The sequence below is a fragment of the Galleria mellonella genome, unplaced genomic scaffold (genome assembly GCF_026898425.1).
Source record: "Galleria mellonella isolate WM207_F2 unplaced genomic scaffold, CSIRO_AGI_GalMel_v1 utg176, whole genome shotgun sequence".
Classification (NCBI taxonomy): domain Eukaryota; kingdom Metazoa; phylum Arthropoda; class Insecta; order Lepidoptera; family Pyralidae; genus Galleria; species Galleria mellonella.
Genome location: NW_026442019.1, coordinates 1,561,026 through 1,581,620, shown reverse-complemented (window position 1 = coordinate 1,581,620; position 20,595 = coordinate 1,561,026). Strand labels below are relative to the sequence as shown.

At 34.9% G+C, this 20,595-nt stretch overlaps 1 protein-coding gene across 2 annotated transcripts in view; it reads left to right on the top strand.

Moving 5' to 3' along the window:
- The window catches only part of LOC113509403 (uncharacterized protein MAL13P1.304-like), a 37,190-nt gene that overhangs the window by 458 nt on the left and 16,137 nt on the right, over positions 1-20,595 (top strand). For both annotated transcript variants that reach the window (XM_026892738.3, XM_026892740.3), the window contains exons 2-4: positions 16,420-18,849; positions 19,438-19,599; positions 20,373-20,571. In XM_026892738.3, coding sequence (XP_026748539.2) covers positions 16,420-18,849; positions 19,438-19,599; positions 20,373-20,571 — 2,791 coding nt within the window. The remainder of the gene's footprint in view (positions 1-16,419; positions 18,850-19,437; positions 19,600-20,372; positions 20,572-20,595) is intronic.

Sequence of the window (20,595 nt, the reverse complement as noted above, 5' to 3'; positions counted from 1 at the left end):
GGGTAGATCAGAAAACCCACCGTGATGTATATACATGGAATTCAGTACGATGGTTTCCAGGGGGGCCACGTGGAGGTCCTGACAGGGTATATTGCTAACAATGGGACTGCGAGGGGAAAGGGATTGTTAGCAATGGAGTTTAACAGCCCCATTGCTAGCAATATGCCCTATTAGATCGAACTCCACGTGGTTCCCCCTAGAAACCATCGTAAACAATTCTTGTTGAATTCGTCACGATGGGCTAAGTGATCTGCTTCTTCCTCACCTATCATCCTTCACTGGTGCCCCGCCGGTGTATAACGATAGCGCGGGCGGGGTAACCATACCATTATCACCCATTAAAAAACAATGGGACTGCTAAATTGCTTTACTAACAATCCCTTCCCCCCTTGTTGTCGATATTTTTAATATTTATATATTTAATAAGTTTATTAGTTCCTTCTAAGTTGCTATTAGTAAATATTAAATTATTTTTAACTGCACAACAGGGTTTTTTTTAATGGATGAAAATGGTATGGTAACCCCGCCTACGCTAACGGGATACGCTGACGGAGCACCAGTGAAGGGTGATAGATGAGAATGAAAACAGGCCAGTTAGCCCATCATGATGAATTCATCAGGTATTAACCATGATAGTTTCCAGGGGGAACCGCGAGGAGGTCGACCTGGTTGGGTATATTGCTGGCAATGGGATGCTCAGTCTCCATTACTAACAATCCCTTTCCCCCGCACAACAGGGGTTTTTAAGTGACAGATACCCGATATTATCGATTGATAAAATAGATTGTGAGTTTATATGATTCTCAATCTATTTTATCAGTCGATTAAAAAAGTTTTTCTTTGGGTATATAAGTCACGTGATGTTTTCGCCAATTCCATACTAACCGATTTCAATGTATAATTTTATAAACGTTATACCGCAGACAGGCTTTAGAGATGTTTTAAGAGGGACGCTATTGCCCGTCCCTCGCCTTCTCTCAGTCGCCTGTTACGATATCCACGAGACAGGAAGGGGTGGCTTATTCTATGCCGGGACCACACGGCTAGTTTATAATGTAAGAAAAACTTTTTTAATCGATTGATAATATACATTGCTATTTTATCAATCGATTAAAAAAGTTTTTCTTTGTGTAAATAAGTTACGTGATGTTTTCGCCAATTCCATAACAACCGATTTCAATGTATCATTTTATGAACGTTATGGTTTACCCCTGCATGTTCTGTTGGAATTATTTTGTTTCGAAAATTGATGTAATGAAATTAAAAGATAGAGTAATTGGTAACGTAATGCCCCTGATTTTTTTTTGATGGGTGAAAATGGAATGGTATCCCCGCCTGTGCTAACGGGATACGCTGATGGAGTACCAGGGAAGGGTGATCGATGACAATGAAAACAGGCCAGTTAGCCCATGACGAATTCACAAGGAATTAACCATGATAGTTTCCAGGGGGAACCGCGAGGAGGTCGACCTGATTGGGTATATTGCTAGCAATGGGATTCTCAGTCTCCATTACTAACAATCCCTTTCCCCCCAGTTCCCGGTTGTTACCAAGAATTCGAAATCTTTCCTACTTCCGATACATTCTCCGAATACCCAAGGAGTCACTACTTATTCTTACCCTTTTGAAGAACCCCATGCTGTAGTCTCTTGGGAAAACCTCGGCAGGGAGCTCATTCCACAACCTGAGTGTTCGTGGGAGGAAACATTTCTGAAACCGCGCAGTACGCGACCATTTCGAACCACTCAGTAGTTTTTGAGTGAAATACATATATACATACAAATCTATCACGCCTGTCTCCCATTAGGGTAGGCAGAAACAATGGAACGCCAAATGCTTCGATTCAAACAAACATCTTTCGCTTCTTCCACGTTCATCAATCTTTTCATACACGCTCGCCGGTTGAGTGAAAGTGTAACAGTAATCCAGTTATCCATCCATCTTTCGTATTTATAATATTCATCATCATACCAGCGGTTAATTGCCCACTGCTGGATATAAGCCTCCCCCATAAGGATTTTGCCAGTAATTGCCAGGCGCTTGTCAGGCGGGTTGGCAACCGCAGTCAAGCTTTAGAGATGTTTTAAGGGGGACGCTGCTGCCCATCCCTCGCCCTCCCTTAGTCGTCTCTTACGACACCCACGAGACAGGAAGGGGTGGCCCGTTGTTTATAACATAATACCACATTAAATTTGTATCCTTATTTAAGGAATAAATTAGATTTGCATGCCTACAATTTTAAGGCAATTAAACAGATGCCAAAAAGTTTTGTCACATGGCCCTTATAATGTGAAATGTCTGTTTAAAGCAAATAAATATTTCATTTCATTTCACAGTATAAGGGGGGAAAGGGATTGATGGTAATGGGGTCTAACTGACCTATTGCTAGCAATACAGTCAGGTCGACTTCCACGCGGTTCCCCCTGAAAATGGCTCGTTTATAATGTCATTAGGAATTAAATAGGACACTTTAAACTTTCCTTGAATTAATTTGTGGGAATTCCCTGATGATTAACAAAGTAAAGGTCATCCTACTGATAAATGTATGAGTAAATATATGTTAATGAGATTTGAATGTTTGTTATTCTATACTAATATTGTAAAGTGGAAAGATTTGTATGTTTGTTTGTTTGTATTGTAATGAAAAACTCAAATATTATTATACCGATAGAAGTTATATTATCAGCGAGCATTATAGGCTATACTTACATTCTTCTTTTTCCTACCCTCATTCCAATTATAATATGGGGTCGGCGTAATATGTTTTTTTTTATCTATATTACAAAAAGATTTTTTTTTATACAACTCAGAATGGCAAACAAGGTGACAGCCCACCCGATGGAAAGCGGTAACCGTCGCCTATAGACATGAGCAGTACCATGGACATAACAGAGTATACAAAAAGATTTCGCTTACAGTTCTACGACCAGCCGCTTCCCTGACGTCAACCCTCTTTGGCAATGCATTTGTTGGTGGTTTCCGCCACCCACATTATGGAAGAAAGGGTTAAGGAAAAAAGAAAGGGAACCTTGACAATGCTTAAAGGAAATTGGTAAATAAGAAGAATAAGGGACTTATGTGGAAAAGGAAAGGGAGGGGGGGAGGACAAAATCAATCCTTTTCTCCATACTGTAGTTGGCGGAAACCACCAACAAATGCATTCCCAAAGAGGGTTGACGTCAGGCGTCCGGTTGTAAAACTATAAGCCAAATCTTTTTGTAACATGGATAAAAAACATATTACGCCGACCACAAATAAATTGGGATAAGGGTAGGAAGATGATGAAGAGGATGATGATGAAGATAGTGATGATGTGCCGTATACATCAGACAACAGCTGCCCGCTAACGACATGCTTTCTCACTCACTATATATATATATATATATATATATATATATATATATATATATATATATATATATATATATAAAGACAGAGAAGGGTACAGGCTACTTTTATCCTGATCAGTGAATATATCCCGGTCTCACGGACAAAGTCGCGGGATAAAGCTAGTTAATAATTATTGTAAGGACGACCTCAGTCGCTTTTTAAAACATCCCGGAAATGTAAAGAAGTAGGGGGAAAGGGATTGTTAGTAATGGGGTCAAATAGCCCCATTACTAGCAATATACCCTATCAGGTCAGGTCGACTTTCACGTGGTTCCCCCTGGAAACTATCGTGGCTAATTCTAGTTGAATACGTCACGATGGGCTAACTGACCTGTTTTCATCCTCATCAGTCATCTATCACTGGTGCCCCGCCAGTATATACCGATAGCGCAGACGGGGTTACCATACCATTGTCACCCATTAAAAAAAATGTAAAGAAGTTGTGATACGTATACTCCATCGGGGGGAAAGGGATTGTTAGTAATGGAGACGGAGAATCCCATTGCTAGCAATACACCCAACCAGGTCGACCTCCTCGCGGTTCCCCCTAGAAACTATTATGGTTAATACCTGATGAGTTCATCATGATGGGCTAACTGGCCTGTTTTCATTCTCATCTATCACCCTTCACTGGTGCTCCGTCAGCGTATCCCGTTAGCGCAGGCGGGGTTACCATACCATTTTCACCCATCAAAAAAACTGTTCATTGCTAAATATAAACCTCTGATCTGTTATTATTATACGTCTGATACGATTATAATAATGATCTACATCTACACTAATATTATAAAGAGGAAAGATTCGTATTTTTGTGTGTATGTGTATGTTTATGTGTATGTTTATAATGAATAAACTCAAAAACTACTTTGTCAATTTCAAAAGTTCTTTCACCATTAGAAAGCTACATTCACGCTGAGTAACCTTTCCTACTTCCGATACATTCTCCAAATAGCCAACGAGTCACTACTTATCCTAATTCTATATCTTAATCTAAACTAATATTATATAGAGGAAATATTTGTTTGTTTGTTTGTTCGTTTGCAATGGACAAACTCAAGAACTACTCGAACGATTTTAAAAATTCTTTCATCTATAGAAAGCTGCGTTATCAACGAGAAACATTTTATCAAAATTATCTTTCTACCTATCTACTCGAGCAAAGCCGGGGCGAATCGCTAATCTAAGGTATTTGGTCATCACATGGTGATGTAGTATGATTTTTTTTATTAGATGAAAATGTATTGGTAACTCCGTGGAGCACCAGTGAAGGGTGATAGATGAGAATGAAAACAGGCCAGTTAGCCCATCACGATGAATTCATCAGGAATTAACCATGATAGTTTCCAGGGGGAACCGCGAGGAGGTCGACCTGGTTGGGTATATTGCTAGCAATGGGATTCTCAGTCTCCATTACTAACAATCCCTTTCCCCCCCAACAGAGTGTACTATAAATTCACGGCATATCCCACCCTTCAAACCGAAACACAGCCATGCAAACACAACTGCTTCACGGTTGAAACACGAATAGGACAGATTCGCATTTGTTATTAGTAGTGATTTGTTTTTTTGTGAACGCTACCCATGATAACAGCGGATTCCGCGGCCATGTTTATCATTGTACCTACAATATAATACAAAGCTTATCGGCATTTTGAGTGATATATAAACAAACATAAAAAATATGTCACTTTCTTGCGGAGCAAAATCAATTTGTTTACACGAAATAAGAGAATTTACACACGCTTACACTATACATAAATTTGTATTGAAAATTGTTTAAATTTTTTTAATGAATGATAATGGAATGGTGACCCCGCCTGCGCTATCAATCTACACCGGCGGGGCACCAGTGAAGGATGATAGGTGAGGATGAAGCAGGCCAGTTAGCCCATCATCATGAATTCCACAAGAATTAACCACAAAGATTTCCAGGGGGAACCATATGGTATATTGTTAGCAATGGGGCTTTTAGACCCCATTGTGAACAATCCCTTCTCCCCTATTGTTTGTATTGATTTGGATCTTTTCTATATATGATACATATATATGTATTAATATAAAAATATTTCTAACAGTTGGCTGTATGGTCCCGGCATAGAATAGGCCACCCCTTCCTTTCCCGTGGGTGTCGTAACAGACGACTAAGGGAGGGCGAGGGATTGGCAGCAGCGTCTTTTTTAAAACATCTCTAAACCCTAATTGCGGTTGTTAATCCGCCTGCCAAGCGTGGCAATTACTGCCAAAACCCCCCCAAGGGGTAGACTTATGTTTAGCATAAAAGGCTGGTATGATGATGATTAGCATGATGAACAGTTATTCAGAATGGGGGGAGAGGGATTGTTAATAATGGAGACTGAGAATCCCATTGCTAGCAATATACCCAACCAGGTCGACCTCCTCGCGGTTCTCCCTGGAAACTATCATGGTTAATTCCTGATGAATTCATCATGATGGGCTAACTGGCCTGTTTTCATTCTCATCTATCTCCCTTCACTGGTGCTCCGCCAGCGTATCCCGTTAGCGCAGGCGGGATTACTATACCATTTTCACCCATAAAAAAAAAAACAGTTATCCAGTTTCCATAATACAAGATTAGTTTATTTATTTATTTTAAAAGGTACATCAACAGTGTAAACACAGACAGTAAATGATATATGGAGGGGGAAAAAGATTGTTAGTAATGGGGACTAATGGGCCCATTGCTAGCAAGCCCTGTCAGGTCGACCTCCACGCGGTTCCCCCTGGAAACCATAGCGATTAATACTTGTTGCATTCTAACAGACCTGCTATCATGCTCATCTATCATCCCTCACTGGTGCCCCGACAGTATTTGTGATTGACAATGATTTTAAGAAAACAAAATTTAATCAATTTCGCAACTATAAAAATAATTCTTTTAAATTGAAAATCCATCATTCTAATACAGCAGTCGAGGAAGTTAACGGACGTAACTTTTTAGGCGTTACCATAGATTGTCATCTAAACTGGAAATCGCATATAGATAAAGTAAATAGAAAGACATCAAGTTATTGTTAAGAATAATAATAATAATTTATTTGCTCAAAATGTGGTACAAAGGTCTTAAATGGTAACTGAGCTACACATTTCGCCTTATCTAAACGCATGCAAACTTTGTCTTAGCACATGTTAAGTAAAAATTTATCCATTACGTATGTCCAAATAATTATTCTAAATACATATTAATTGTTACATTGAATTAGTTAATTATGTCAACATTTAAAAATAGTCGATATTATAGTTATAAAGCATTAAAATTGTACATGTCATATAAAGAGCATTCTTAGTCTAATCTACCATTCAGACTTACAAATTCTTTTATCTTTTAAACATTTTTCAATAAGCCAATTTCGTTGTTTTCTTCGGAAAATTTCAATGCTCTTTCTATACTCGTGGAAAACTCTTCGCCTACTGTCGCTCGGCCCGCTTATTTTGGTAATGTGTACCCTTTACTAACATACGGAATTATATATTGGGGAAATTCTGTAGATGTTGCATCGACTTTTCTACGTCAAAAGAAATGTCTACGTATTATTTATAATATGTATTCAGATGAGACTTTAAGAAATATATTTAAAAATGAAAAATATCTCAGCCTGACTAACATATATATTATGGAATTGTGTGTTTTCGTTAATAATAATATGACATATTTTGTTAATAAATCCGATATTCGAAATAATTTACGTAATAAATACAAATATGATATTTGTCTACCAACAATAAATAGTTACACATATGGAAGGAGTGCAATTGTAATGGGTATTAAAGTATTTAACCATCTTCCCTTAAACATTAAATGTCAGGACAAGCATATGTTTAAAATTAAACTCAAAGCCTGACTTTTTGATAATGTTTTTTTATAATTTAAATGAATACTTTAATCTTAAAATCACAAAATAAATAAATTAATTAATTAATTAAAACTCATTAAATTAATAATTAATAATAATTGACATGTAAGCGAAATTATGTTTATTTTATTTTAATTTGGTTATGATTATTCTTTGTGTTGTTAATTGTATTGTCAAATATTTCATATTTATTTGTAATCAAGTAATGGTAATTTAAATGGTAAATAATTAATAATTAATTAATAATTCAAATAATGCTATTGTAATGTTTCGACGTTAATATAATTGCTGTTCTCAAATTGTTGCATGCCCGATAGGGTATAACTGTTGATACTGATGTCAAATCCAAAGCAATGGTTACTGCTGTATGTATCATATGTACACAGTTAGCAATAAAATTCTATTCTATTCTATTCTAGTGTATACCGATAGCGCAGACGGGTTTTTTTTTTAATGGGTGATAATGGAATGGTAACCCCACCCGCGCTATTGGTATACACCGGCGGGGCACCAGTGAGAGATGATAAATGAAGATGAAGCAGGTCAGTTGACGCATTGTGACGAATTCAACAAGAATTGTTCACGATGGTTTCCAGGGGGAACCACATGGAGGTCGATCTGCTAGCAATGTCCAACTCCATTGCTAACAATCCCTTTCCCCCCCCCGCAGACGGGGTTAGCATTCCAATATCATTTATTAAACAAAAACAGTAAATGATATACAGGGTTTGCATCTTGCATTTACACCAATAACAGAAGCACAAAACATCGAGTTGCACCTTAGTTTGGGGCTACATCGCGTTGTAGAACATGTCCAGTAATGATCATCATGATATGTCATTATCATTGGCAACGCGCGCGTAGCACCTCTGGTATTGCAGGCGTTCATAAGCTACGGTGACCACTTACCATCACGTGGGCCGTATGCTTGTTTGCCACCTCAGTGGTATAAAAAAAAATATCCATTCACTACTGCTAGATACACTGTCATATCCGTCTGTTTACTGTATATCTATCTATCTATTGTACGGATAATCTGGTAGTATTGTTTTATTGTTACCCTATTCCCTTTGGCCGCAACAGAATATCAGTGCTTTGCTCTTTTGAGGGCGAAGCAATAAACTGAGTTGTGGCCATTTTGTATTGCTATGGCACACTCACAAACGAAAATTGTATTTGGCTTTGTGTATTTTTTTTTATCATTTATGTTATCTCGCTTTTTTTTTGTATATGTATGTTGTAATTTGTGTGCTGTAAGTAAGTAATGCAAATAAATTATCTATCTATCTATCTATCTACTGAACATACATCTCTTTCCCACTATATGTCCTATTAAAAACATCGCTCTCAATAATCTTAACACTAGATACAAATACAAACTAGTTGTTCCGAAATATTGTTTAGAAAAAGTTGATACATAAATCTTTTATAGGAACAGACATTAAATGTCATAATAAGATACCGAAGGATATTTTGGATCTGCCTCTTAATAAGTTTAAAACTGTTATTAAAAACATTTATTGAACAAAGCCTATTACACACTAAACGATTACTTGAACGACAAGCGTGCATGGTGTTAGTCGATCATGCACGGGCTTTTAGACATTGAACGTTTAAATAGATAGATAGTTAATTTATTTGCATTACTTAGGTACAGCACACAAACAACAATAGACATAAATGCACAGTGAAAAAAGATAAAAAAAAAAAGATTAATGTACAAATGTAAAATAAAAAAAAAAAACAAAATGCATAAATTTAGTAACAATTTTTTTCCTTTCACGCGTGTGCCACTGTAACACAAAATGGTCACAACTCAGAGTAGAGATATGTACAAAATAAATACACATAATGTTAAAAGAGATTTAAAAGAGTAACTGTTGAGTTTTTAGCGGGCTTTTCTCAACTGGTGATAACGTTGTGAACCCTGTAATAGATTTAAAAAAATGACAAATTAAAAGTGCTTGTAAACAAGTGTATTGGTATAAAAATGATTAGGATTTGAATGGTATAAACAAATTTTATTTATATGGGTACATCAGAGGAAGACTTTGTACAAAAGTCGATTGCTTGGGTACCTCTGTCCCATTCGTGTTTCTACCGTGAAGCTGTTGTGTTTGCATGGCTGTGTTTCGGTTTGAAGGGTGAGATATGGCGTGAATTTACTGAGTACAGAGGAATAACATCTGAGTCCTCAGAAATGGCAACGCTTGGGGGTATCATGGGCGAAACAGTATATTATGTCCATGGTACTGTTCATGTCTATAGGCGACGGTTACCACTTTCCATCAGGTGGGCCGTCAGCTTGTTTGCCATTCTAAATTATATATAAAAAAAAAATACTTGACGCGTTATATATATTACATCTATATATTTTTGTAAATTGTCCAATTTCATATAACTTATCACATATTACAATCTTACTGCACTGATTGCATATCAGTTTTCTTTGTTTGTTCCAATATGCTTATGTATGTAAATATATGTAAAATTATGTACACGTTTTTATCAGTAATAACTCATAATAGATTTTTCAAGGATCACCACATTAGCTGTCATTACCTGTCTCTCACTAGTATTAAATATGTAACACATAGGTATACCTAAAACATAACCCTACCTATATATCTACATATATGGATAGATACCAGAGGGACTCTTGTACAAAAGTCGTTTGCTTGGACACCTCTGTCCCATTCGTGTTTCAACCGTGAAGCTGTTGTGTTTGCATGGCTGTGTTTCGGTTTGAAGGGTAGGATATGGCGTGAATTTACAGGGTACAGAGGAATAACACCCGAGTCCTTAGAATGGCAACACATGGGGGGTATCATGGGTGAAACAGTATACTCTGTTATGTCCATGGTACTGCTAATGTCTATAGGCGACGGTTACCACTTACCATCAGGTGGGCCGTCAGCTCGTTTGCCATTCTAAGTTGCAAAAGAAAAATATGGATAGAATTATGTGCGTTAAATTTATGCAGTAATGTTGATAATTTTTATTCACAAAATCGTCAAACCTCTTGTTGTTTTGTCTTTTTCTTTTATGTATATATATATATATATATATATATATATATATATATATATATATATATATATATATATTATTTTTTAAGAGCTGTGGATTTTTGTATAAAATAAAATAAATTAAAAAATATGCTACATTCCCAATTTGAAAGAGAGTGATAAAACAGTTCGTATTTGTAGTAGGTGTTCAAGTAACTTCAAAAAGATGGAGAGCTTCCCAGTTCAGTTGTACGTTTGTTTTAAGATTTTCCCCAAATTAGTTTAAAACTGATGGAGTTATGGGGTAACAAAGAACTTGACGATCTTTTTAACGTCAGTTGAAAAGAAGATCCCCAATTCGCTTGCTTTTGAGAACTCCGTTATTTATAAACTAGGCGTCTAATATGAAATGAAATTCCAAATTTTTGAACTCAGTTTCGTGTTTTTTAATTCATACCTAAATCAGCCCAGTAAATGGAGATTAACATTTTGTTTGTCGTAATACCTAATATAAAAATCCAAAGATTTAGACCAGTGATGGACAAACTTTTTTAACTTTTTTAACCACAAAGGTTATGGAATTCTAGAGGAGGGCCAGAATTATAGAAAAATGCATTTTATGTTAAAGCTTTTAATCATAACATTATAAAAACATTACGGCATTACACACAAATGTTACAAATTACCTTTAACCTTGAATAATAATTAATTTCACGTTTATTCGAAGGTCCTGCCATGGGAGGCGTGTGAGACATCTGGAATTGTTTTTGATTTACCATAATATTTTCGAACTACGCGCCTAGTTCAGCTTCACCTATAGTTTATGCATCTATTATTCTACTAACTAGAATCTACGTTCTACTTCTCAACCGTCAAAACGTAATTATAGCGGCCCATATACTATCCATGTCCGGATTAAATACTTTCGCCGACCTGGTGGTCTACCATGAAGTGAAATTCCGAATTTTCGAGCTCAACTTCGTGTTTTTGTTCGTACCGAAAGCCACCCAGTACATTAAGTTTAACATTTTGTTCATCATAAATCCAATCCTAATAGTCCAAAGGAACGATATTATAACATTTTTAATTATTTTAAACATGACATGTATTATGTAATTTTAACATCACATTTCTGTTTCGTTCGTCCCCGAAATTTTGGAATATATTTCATTGTGGGCCGTCTTTATTTTTTTTTTTTATACAACTTAGAATGGCAAACAAGCTGACAGCCCACCTGATGGAAAGTGGTAACCGTCGCGTATAGACATGAACAGTACCATGGACATAACAGAGTATACTGTTTCGCCCATGATACCCCCATGTGTTGCCATTCCTGAGGACTCAGGTGTTATTCCTCTGTACCCAATAAATTCACGCCATATCCCACCCCTCAAACCGAAACACAGCCACAGTCTGAGTTGGCCCTCGGGCCGTACTTTGCCCGTCACTGCTTTAGACAGTGTCTCTGTGATAGTTTTAAAGAAATCTCGGTTACCTTTCCAATCAGTTTGTATTGAAACAGATTGTAATGTTTATTATGTGTGTGGACATTGCGATGTTTGATGTTTACAAGACGTGAACTGCTGATAACTGGGTTATTATTGCTTGTTACGTCACACGAAACATTTATACCTATTGGTGGAACAACGCACTGTTGTTCACATAATAATTCACAATATTAGGTATTTATTGTAATCCTTATTAAGTATATGTTGATATTTTTAAATGGGTGAAGATGGAATGGTAATCCTGCTTGCGCTATCGGTATACACTAGCGGGGTACCAGTGAGAGGCGATACGTGAGGATGAAAGCAGAGGGCCTACCATGAAATGTTTTCCGAAATTTCGGATCCGAACGAAACAAAAATTCGATGTTAAAATTACTTGATACGTACCGTTTAAAAATATTAAAAATGCTAAAGTATCGTTCCTTTGGACTTTTAACATTTTGACAAATGAAATACTCCATTTATAGGGTGATTTTGGTAAATCTAAAACACGAAATTGAGCTTACATTTATGGTAGACCCCCAGGTCAGTTGTCTATCGTGATGAATTCAATAATAAACCGCGTGGAGATCTACCTTAAATATTGCTATATATATATATATATATATATATATATATATATATATATATATATATATATATATATATATATATATATAACTTTATTTAGAAAAAAAATTCACTGAAACATAGGCTTGTTGAGGAGTCCTTTTACAGTGTGCAAGAGTTGTTGATACAAAAATGCTTGCCTACTTGTATTACCTATCGTGTTACAATGGGCTGTCATCAAAAAAAAAACTTTTTTTTTAAACAAGTGTTCGACGTATTTGATGTATTTGTATTTTTTATAATGTTATTAATTAAGAATAAGAATATCTTTACTTCCTTTAACAAAATTAGCCTATGGTACAATATGGCTATGACCCCACACTAGACAAAGCCTGTCTCGTGGAAGTCAAAGCAAGTAGTGTTTTAATAAACTGATTTAAATGACTACTCTGCTCCGATCACTACAGCCGATTTATTTTATTGATTCGTTTCAATTATACTATATATATATTTTTTTATTTTATGACCCAGAGTGCCGGATCATTAAATATCGGATCAGGTAAAAGAGTAAACAGCAGCTTAGCATTTTGTATTCACACAAACTTATTTATTTATTTATAGGATTACCAACATAAGATACAGCTAAACATTTTAGTACAATACACTGGTAGATTAGATCTAACTGTTCTTACATTTATAGGCGACCACAGCACGCCTTGTGTTTGATAAACATTAAAATAGAATTAAATTATTAAATGACATTAAATAAGTATTATTATTTATATATGTAATTAAACTATTCGAAAAAAGCAACAGCTGACTTTCTTGTCTGTTCTTCTTGGCTGAAATCGCGTTCCCAATGGGCGGTACTAAAAAAAAACTATTCTTTTTTTTTATACCACTGAGGTGGCAAACAAGCATACGGCCCACCTGATGGTAAATGGTTACCGTAGCCTATGAACACCTGCAACACCAGAGGTATTACGCGGGCGTTGCCGACCCTGAAGAAACCTCTTTACCCCCTTTAGAAGAACATCATGCTGTAGTCTCTTGGGAAAACCTCGGCAGGGGGCTCATTCCACAACCTGAGTGTTCGAAAATGCTTAAATCTAAATTTACTTGAATATAATATATCTCTTACTTTCCTTCTTCAAGAAAACAAACAAGTTTTTATTTTTAAAATAACATAAGATTTGCTTGAAAAGGTTTTGCTGGAACAAATCTCTTCTTAGAGATAAGCTCGCCTCTGCACATTACGTTTCAAATGAATTGTGGTTAACATTATATTTTGTGTACAAAAAAGAATAAAGAGTCGAAATACTACAATTATTATTGCGCCTTGTTTTGTCAAAAGTCGTTATAAATAAAACATTAAACACGCTTCTGTCCGTTTGAATAATTTTATCTATTCAAATGTGCAAGTTACATACCTACTTAGGTATATTTGTTACAATGTGCACTGTATTCGCAATTTGCCTCTATTATTCACGTCCGGTGAATTTAAAAGATCACTTTTGACCTTAATTTCGGTGTCAATACAAAGATTGTATGGTGTCATATTCATATGAATTGTAAGTGTAAATCATACGAATTGTATGGTGTCATACATAAACGTTTATATACAAACAAACGGGGTTCGTTTGTTTGTATATAGATCGTGAGATTTGGGCTAAATTCAGTTGGCCGCAAGTCGGTTGTATTGCTATATTTATTTATAGGATTACCAACATAAGATACAGCGATACATTTCAATACAATACACTAGTAGATTAGATCTAACTGTTCTTACATTTATAGGCAACCACAGCATGCTTTGTGTGGGGGGAAAGGGATTGTTAGTAATGGAGACTGAGAATCCTATTGCTAGCAATATGCCCAGCCAGGTCGAAATCCTCGCGGTTCTCCCTGGAAACTATCATGGTTAATTCTTGATGAATTCATCATGATGGGCTAACTGGCCTGTTTTCATTCTCATCGATCACTCTTCACTGGTGCTCTGCCAATATCCTGTTAGCACTTTTCATCAGGTGGGCCGTCAGCTTGTTTGCCATTCTAAGTTGTAAAAAAAAAAAATAATAACAAACTTTTAACATATTCGAAAAGAGATATCTGGTATATACATATTTGGTACACGGATAGGTTATATTTTAACTGAGCACATAGGATACTTTGTACACTGATTTACGCGGGTAAAACAGCGGGGTGCAACTAGTATATTAGATCACAAAGACGAAGTCACGGCGTATTAAAATCTACATGTATAAACATATTTCATAATACGAAGAAATCAAAAGAGGTTACTCATAATGTCTGAAACTGAATCATGATTGAGGAAAATAACAAATATACATGTGTATTGTCATTGTTTATTTATTATTAATGAGGGTATAAATACTAAGTTATTTTTTATACGATGTCTAATCATTTATTTCGAATAAATAAACTGAACTAAAACATTGCAGATTGATTCACATGCTGGTTAACGTACAAAAAAAAGTAACGTCAATTTTATTATTTAAAAGCGTAATAATTAATTAAATTTTTTTTTGTGATTCTGTGAAATGTATTAGTTTTATGAACAGTGAAATGAATTTAATATATATATTTATATATTACACCTACATATAAGTACCTCAACTGTTAATAGTATTGTAAAATCATTTAATAGTTTATATTTGGTGGTAAAATTTTGTGGGCCCTGGTTGCCTTTATTAAAGAATTTATTTATTATTATTATTATTATTTTAAACTGTGTTACTAAGGGCGGATTCGACCAAACTTTAATTTATACACGAATAACTATACCGCCGATACTCTATTCCATGATCTTAATCTCGAATAAATCAAAAGTAATTTTTCCATGCAATCTAACGTGTAACTATACTTGGGATAACTATTCGTGGCTAGTGATGTGAACGGTGACTGAAAATGATACCTGACAAATAAATCCGAATAACTAGCACTTTAATCTAAGAATAAAATTTATTCTCATTTGGTCGAATCCGCCCTTAGAGAGTTAAATTGACAATTAAACATTGTGTTTCACAAATAAACAAAAAATCGAACAAGTGAAGGGATATTTTTTTTTAATCTTTATGGGGTCAAATAAATTTAAAAAGGTATATTTAATTCTTTATCTTATTCAATAAAAAAATAACTTTCCAAATCGATTTAAAACTGATGGAGTTATTAGGTGGCAATCGTAAAAAAATTAACTAATTTTAAATCCTCCTTTTTTTGAAGTCGGTTGAAAATACTTAATTCTATAAGGAGAAATCGAAATTGTAAAATAAAAACTATGAATCTACCCATAATATAGAACCAGAGAGAGACTTTGTACAAAAATCAATTGCTTGGGTACCTCTGTCCCATTCGTGTTTCTACCATGAAGCAGTTGTGTGCGTGAATTTACTGGGTACGGAGGAATAACACCTGAGTCCTCAGGAATGGCAACGCATGGGGGGTATCATGGGCGAAACAGTATACTCTGTTATGTACATGGTACATGTCTATTGGCGACGGTTACCACTTTCCATCAGGCGGGCTTCAGCGGCGTCAGCTTATTTGCCATTCTAAGTTGTATAAAAAAAAAATAAACCCATGTTTCTGTATCGAATAATAACTATCGTGAGTTATACTATATATGCTTAGTAATAAGGTTACTTCTTCAATTTGAAACTAGTCGGGTATTCTTACATTCATGACTTGATTAAAGTCGATATAAATAATTACTCTGTTTCTTTAGTAAAAATATTGAGTTTATCTGATATTTGATAGCCGATAATCCCTTTAAAACAATATACAAACATATATATGTCTTTATAAATACACAAATAGTTGAAACAAGGAAACGTTTATGTATTTATAATAAACATATATGGAGGGCCATGAGAAGGTCGATCTGTCGTAATATGTTGCTTAGCAATGGTGTCTCTACACCATATTACTAGTAGTTCATCCCTTCCCACGATTATTAAAGTTAAAATAAGATTATTTTCAATTTGTTTTCCCACTAGCTTCATTTTCGTTATATGTGTTCTTCTTTACATTTTTTTCTTGAAATCTAAACAGTATATTTCTTTTGTTTTGCAGCTGATTACCGTCCCGACAATTTCCAATACTACGATGATACATTGAATTTGGATGATGAAATGTATGATATGCTGAGAAATATAGATAATATTAATCAAAATGCTCCCGATTCTCCACAAGATACATCAAAGGAAGCCATCGAGGAAAGTGAAGGCCTTTTAAATGTAAACATTAATGATGTACAGCCAAATTTCGAAGAAGCCATAAAAGAGCCCGAATATGAAGACGACTATCAAATCGAAGATAACAGATTAGAAGTTAAAGAATCAGTGAACGAGGCACAAAACGCAGGTAAAGATGATGATTTCCTTAAAAGTATACTAGAAAACGATGGAAATGTTGATGAGGCACAACAAGATTTTGATGCTTTTCAACAAATTCTTGGAGATAAAGAAAACATTGGTAATGATATTGAAGAAAAGATATTGTACGTTGACGAGCAGAGTTTAACGGACTTAAAAGAATTATCTTTTGAAAATAAAAATAATGATGAAACCTTAGTGTTACCTCCTTTACTTGACGATAATAAAACTCAACAAGAAACACTTAATGAATCTAATAATAATTCTGAAGAAATCTCAATTCCGGAAGATGATAACAATGAAGAAATTTCAAAAATATCTAATGAAGATGATATGAATAATTTTAATGTCGAAAATAAATCTGATAATGGTAATTCTCTATCAAATATAGATGAAAATGTAGACAAAACCAAACAAATATCGCAAGAATCTGATATCAACCAGATCGAAGGTAATGATAAAATAGCGAATGAAGAAGGCTTTGACAATGTTGATGAGATTTTAATTCCGGAAGATGACAATAATGAAGAGATTTCAAAAATATCTGATGAAGATATTAAGGATGATTTTAGCGATCAAAATATTTCCATAATGAATTCGCAACCAAACATAGATAAAATTATAGAAGAAACTCAAAAGTTATTAGAGGACAATGATGATCAATTCGAAAATCGTGATACAGATAATGATAATTCTGAAAATATTTCGATCCCAGAAGACGATAATAATGAAAAAATTTCGCAAATATCTGACGAAGAAAAACTTTTACAAATTGTTAATTCTCAACTAAATATAGATGAAATTGTAAGTGATAGTCATAAAGCTTTTGAAGATCCTGATAATCAGTTGGAAAATAATAAATCTGATATTAAAACAGAAATTTCTAAACAACTCGATACCAATTCTAAACAAAACCAAGAAGAAGATAACAATGAAGAAATTTCTAAAGCGTCCGATGAAAATAATTCAAATACTGAAGAAAAGCTTCTGGAGATTATTAATTCTCAACTAAATGTAAATGAAATTGTAGACGAAACTCGTGAAGTACTTCAAGAAACCAACAATCAATTTGAAAGTAATGAATTAAAGAATAACAAAGAAAATGTAGAAGAACTTAAAAGTAATGAAGATAATTCTGAGATATTGGATAAAGTTCCATTTGAAAATAGTTTGAAAGAACCCATAAGTGAAGAGGTAATTTCAGATAAAGAAACTGTGAAAAATATTATTGATTTGAATATTCCTCAAATTGATATGCAATTTGAGGTGAACGGTATTATAGATGAAACAAATAGACTTTTAGATGAAACTGCAGATAATGTTAATATAAATATTGATATTAATGAACAGAATATTGATCAAGCACAAAGTGTCATTGGTAGCCAAGAAATGTTTAATGAGAATGACGATGATTCTGAAAAGGTATATAAAGATCTTAATGATCATTTAGATAATTTATTAGAAACTTGGTATAAATTGAGCAATGATGACTTTGAAGAAAACAATTCAGATGCAGCTATAGACAACGAACACGTTCTAGATTATGAAGAAAAATATGGCAGACCATTTGGAGAAGGAAAAGTTTTATCTCAGAGAGATGACTATTACGAATCTATTAACGATGACGAATTGTCTAAAGTATTCTCTGACGTCAATTCTGATGAAATTAAATCTGATAATAATGAAACAATTCAAAAAATATCTGACGATGAGAACAAAGAAAATGATGCACAAATTGCATATGTTAATGATGCACTATCCGCAGGAGAGAAAGAAGATCAAGGAAAATCAGAACGAAGTCAGATAGAAGATAAAGAGCCTGTAAAAGCTATGAGCGTAGAGAATTTATCAAGTGCGGAGCTAGATCAACTAATGTCGCAATTCTCAATATTACACAGTGAAGATTTTGATATGAAATCGTATAGCTTTGATAAAAATGTAGCACCTATCCATATAAAGCTGAGTGTTGATGAACCTACAGTAATCACTTCTCCAAATTATCCCAAGCCATATCCAACCAACAATATTATAGACTGGGTATTCGATGGCGAAGGAGTCGGAATTGAACTCAATATTACCGACTTTAATGTGAACAGCGCTTTGGGTGACTATCTTTTGGTGAAACCAGGTAATTATATTTTTTTTTCAAGTATGTATTTTATCAAAAAGTTTACAATCTATAACTTTCTTGTTCTCTTAGTGGCATAATTTTATTATTTCCTTAATATCTAAAATCTTGTTTAAATAGCTTAATTCTAACTCTTACCAGAGGTTTGCTTGGGTACCTCTTTCAAATTCGTGTTTCAATTGTGAAGTAGTTGTTTAAATGGCTGTGTTTCGGTTTGAAGGGTGAGATATGGCAGTAAATTTATAGAGTACGGAGGCATAACACTTTAGTCCTCAGGAATGGCAACACATGGTGGTATCATGAGCGAAACAGTATAATCTATTATATCCATAGCATTGTCCATGCCTATAGGCGACATTGACTCCTTTCCATCAGATGGGACGTCAGTTTATTTGCCATTCAAAGTTGCATAAAAAAAAAAAGAATTTTTGTCTTCCATTTAATCATGTTGTGTTTCCAAATGCAATTCTAAATCAAATACATTTGGAATTTTCGTTTCAACAAAATAACGTATTAACGCACATCTATCATGTTATACTTTTATAAACGATTAAATTCTGACCAACATTTTTATTTTACAATAATTAGGTAGCGTTGATAGCTCTGGTGACAACGGTTTGGTATTCGCTTACCACCTAAACGAAGAACGGCGTTACCGCTTCATGGATGTCGACCAACTGTTCATCAGATTTGAATCCAAGCCTGGAATGATGCTCCGGACTGGCTTTAAGCTTAGCGTGAAAATGATTGGTAAATATTACATTTTATATGGCAGGTATTATACTTACCTGACCTTGGGGTGATGGTCTCCATTACTACCAATTCATTTCTCCTACCGCAGTTAGGCTGTTGGTGATATTTTAAGAGGAATGCTGCTGCCCATACCTCGACCAAATTCCCTTTGTTACTTCTTACGACACCCACAGCAAAGGAAGAATTCCTTTGATAGTTTTGTCTCTAATATTTTTTCAAATGGCTTCTCTGCATACTTTCATCATCATCATTCCAGCCATTACCCGTCCACTGCTGGACATAGGCCTCCCCCATAGACTGCCATGAAAAATGGTCCTAGGCCACCTGCATCCATTGACTCCTTGCAATTCATTTGAGCTCGTCACTCCATCTAGTGGGAGTCGTACTACACTGCGTTTGCATGCTATGTTCCTGTTTAAATGGTGAAATTATTGGATACTGCGACTTAATATTTTGACCCCACCCACTCACTGCTGCTGTATGCTTAATAGCATACAGCATCTAATATTTATTAATATATCCACTTGTATAAAAAAAATTCTTAAGAATAAAACAAAAGTGTACGAATTGCACTGGTTTTTCCTCTGATGGTTCTTTTAATTAGGGTTGCCATGGTACCCCTCAGGAAGCCCATGGGATTCACAATGTTTTTGTTATGTCTACATTGCTTTTTATGTCTATAGACGACGGTTGCCACTTGCATCATTACCAATTACACTTACATCAACCTGTAAACTTCAGAAAATTAGAACTTATTCTTATCTCCTCAGCACCACCCGAAGAAGAACCCGAAGAAATGCCAGAACCAGAACCAATACTTCCACAGCCTAATGCGATCATGACGCTGTACCTGGCCGGTGTAAATGTAACCGAGTTTGAAGAGATCAAGGAGGAATTCAGACTGCTACTAGCTAATATGGCGTCAATGTATATAAACGCGAATGGAATCGAACTGGGACTGAATGATACGTAAGTTTTGTTTTATTTATTTAG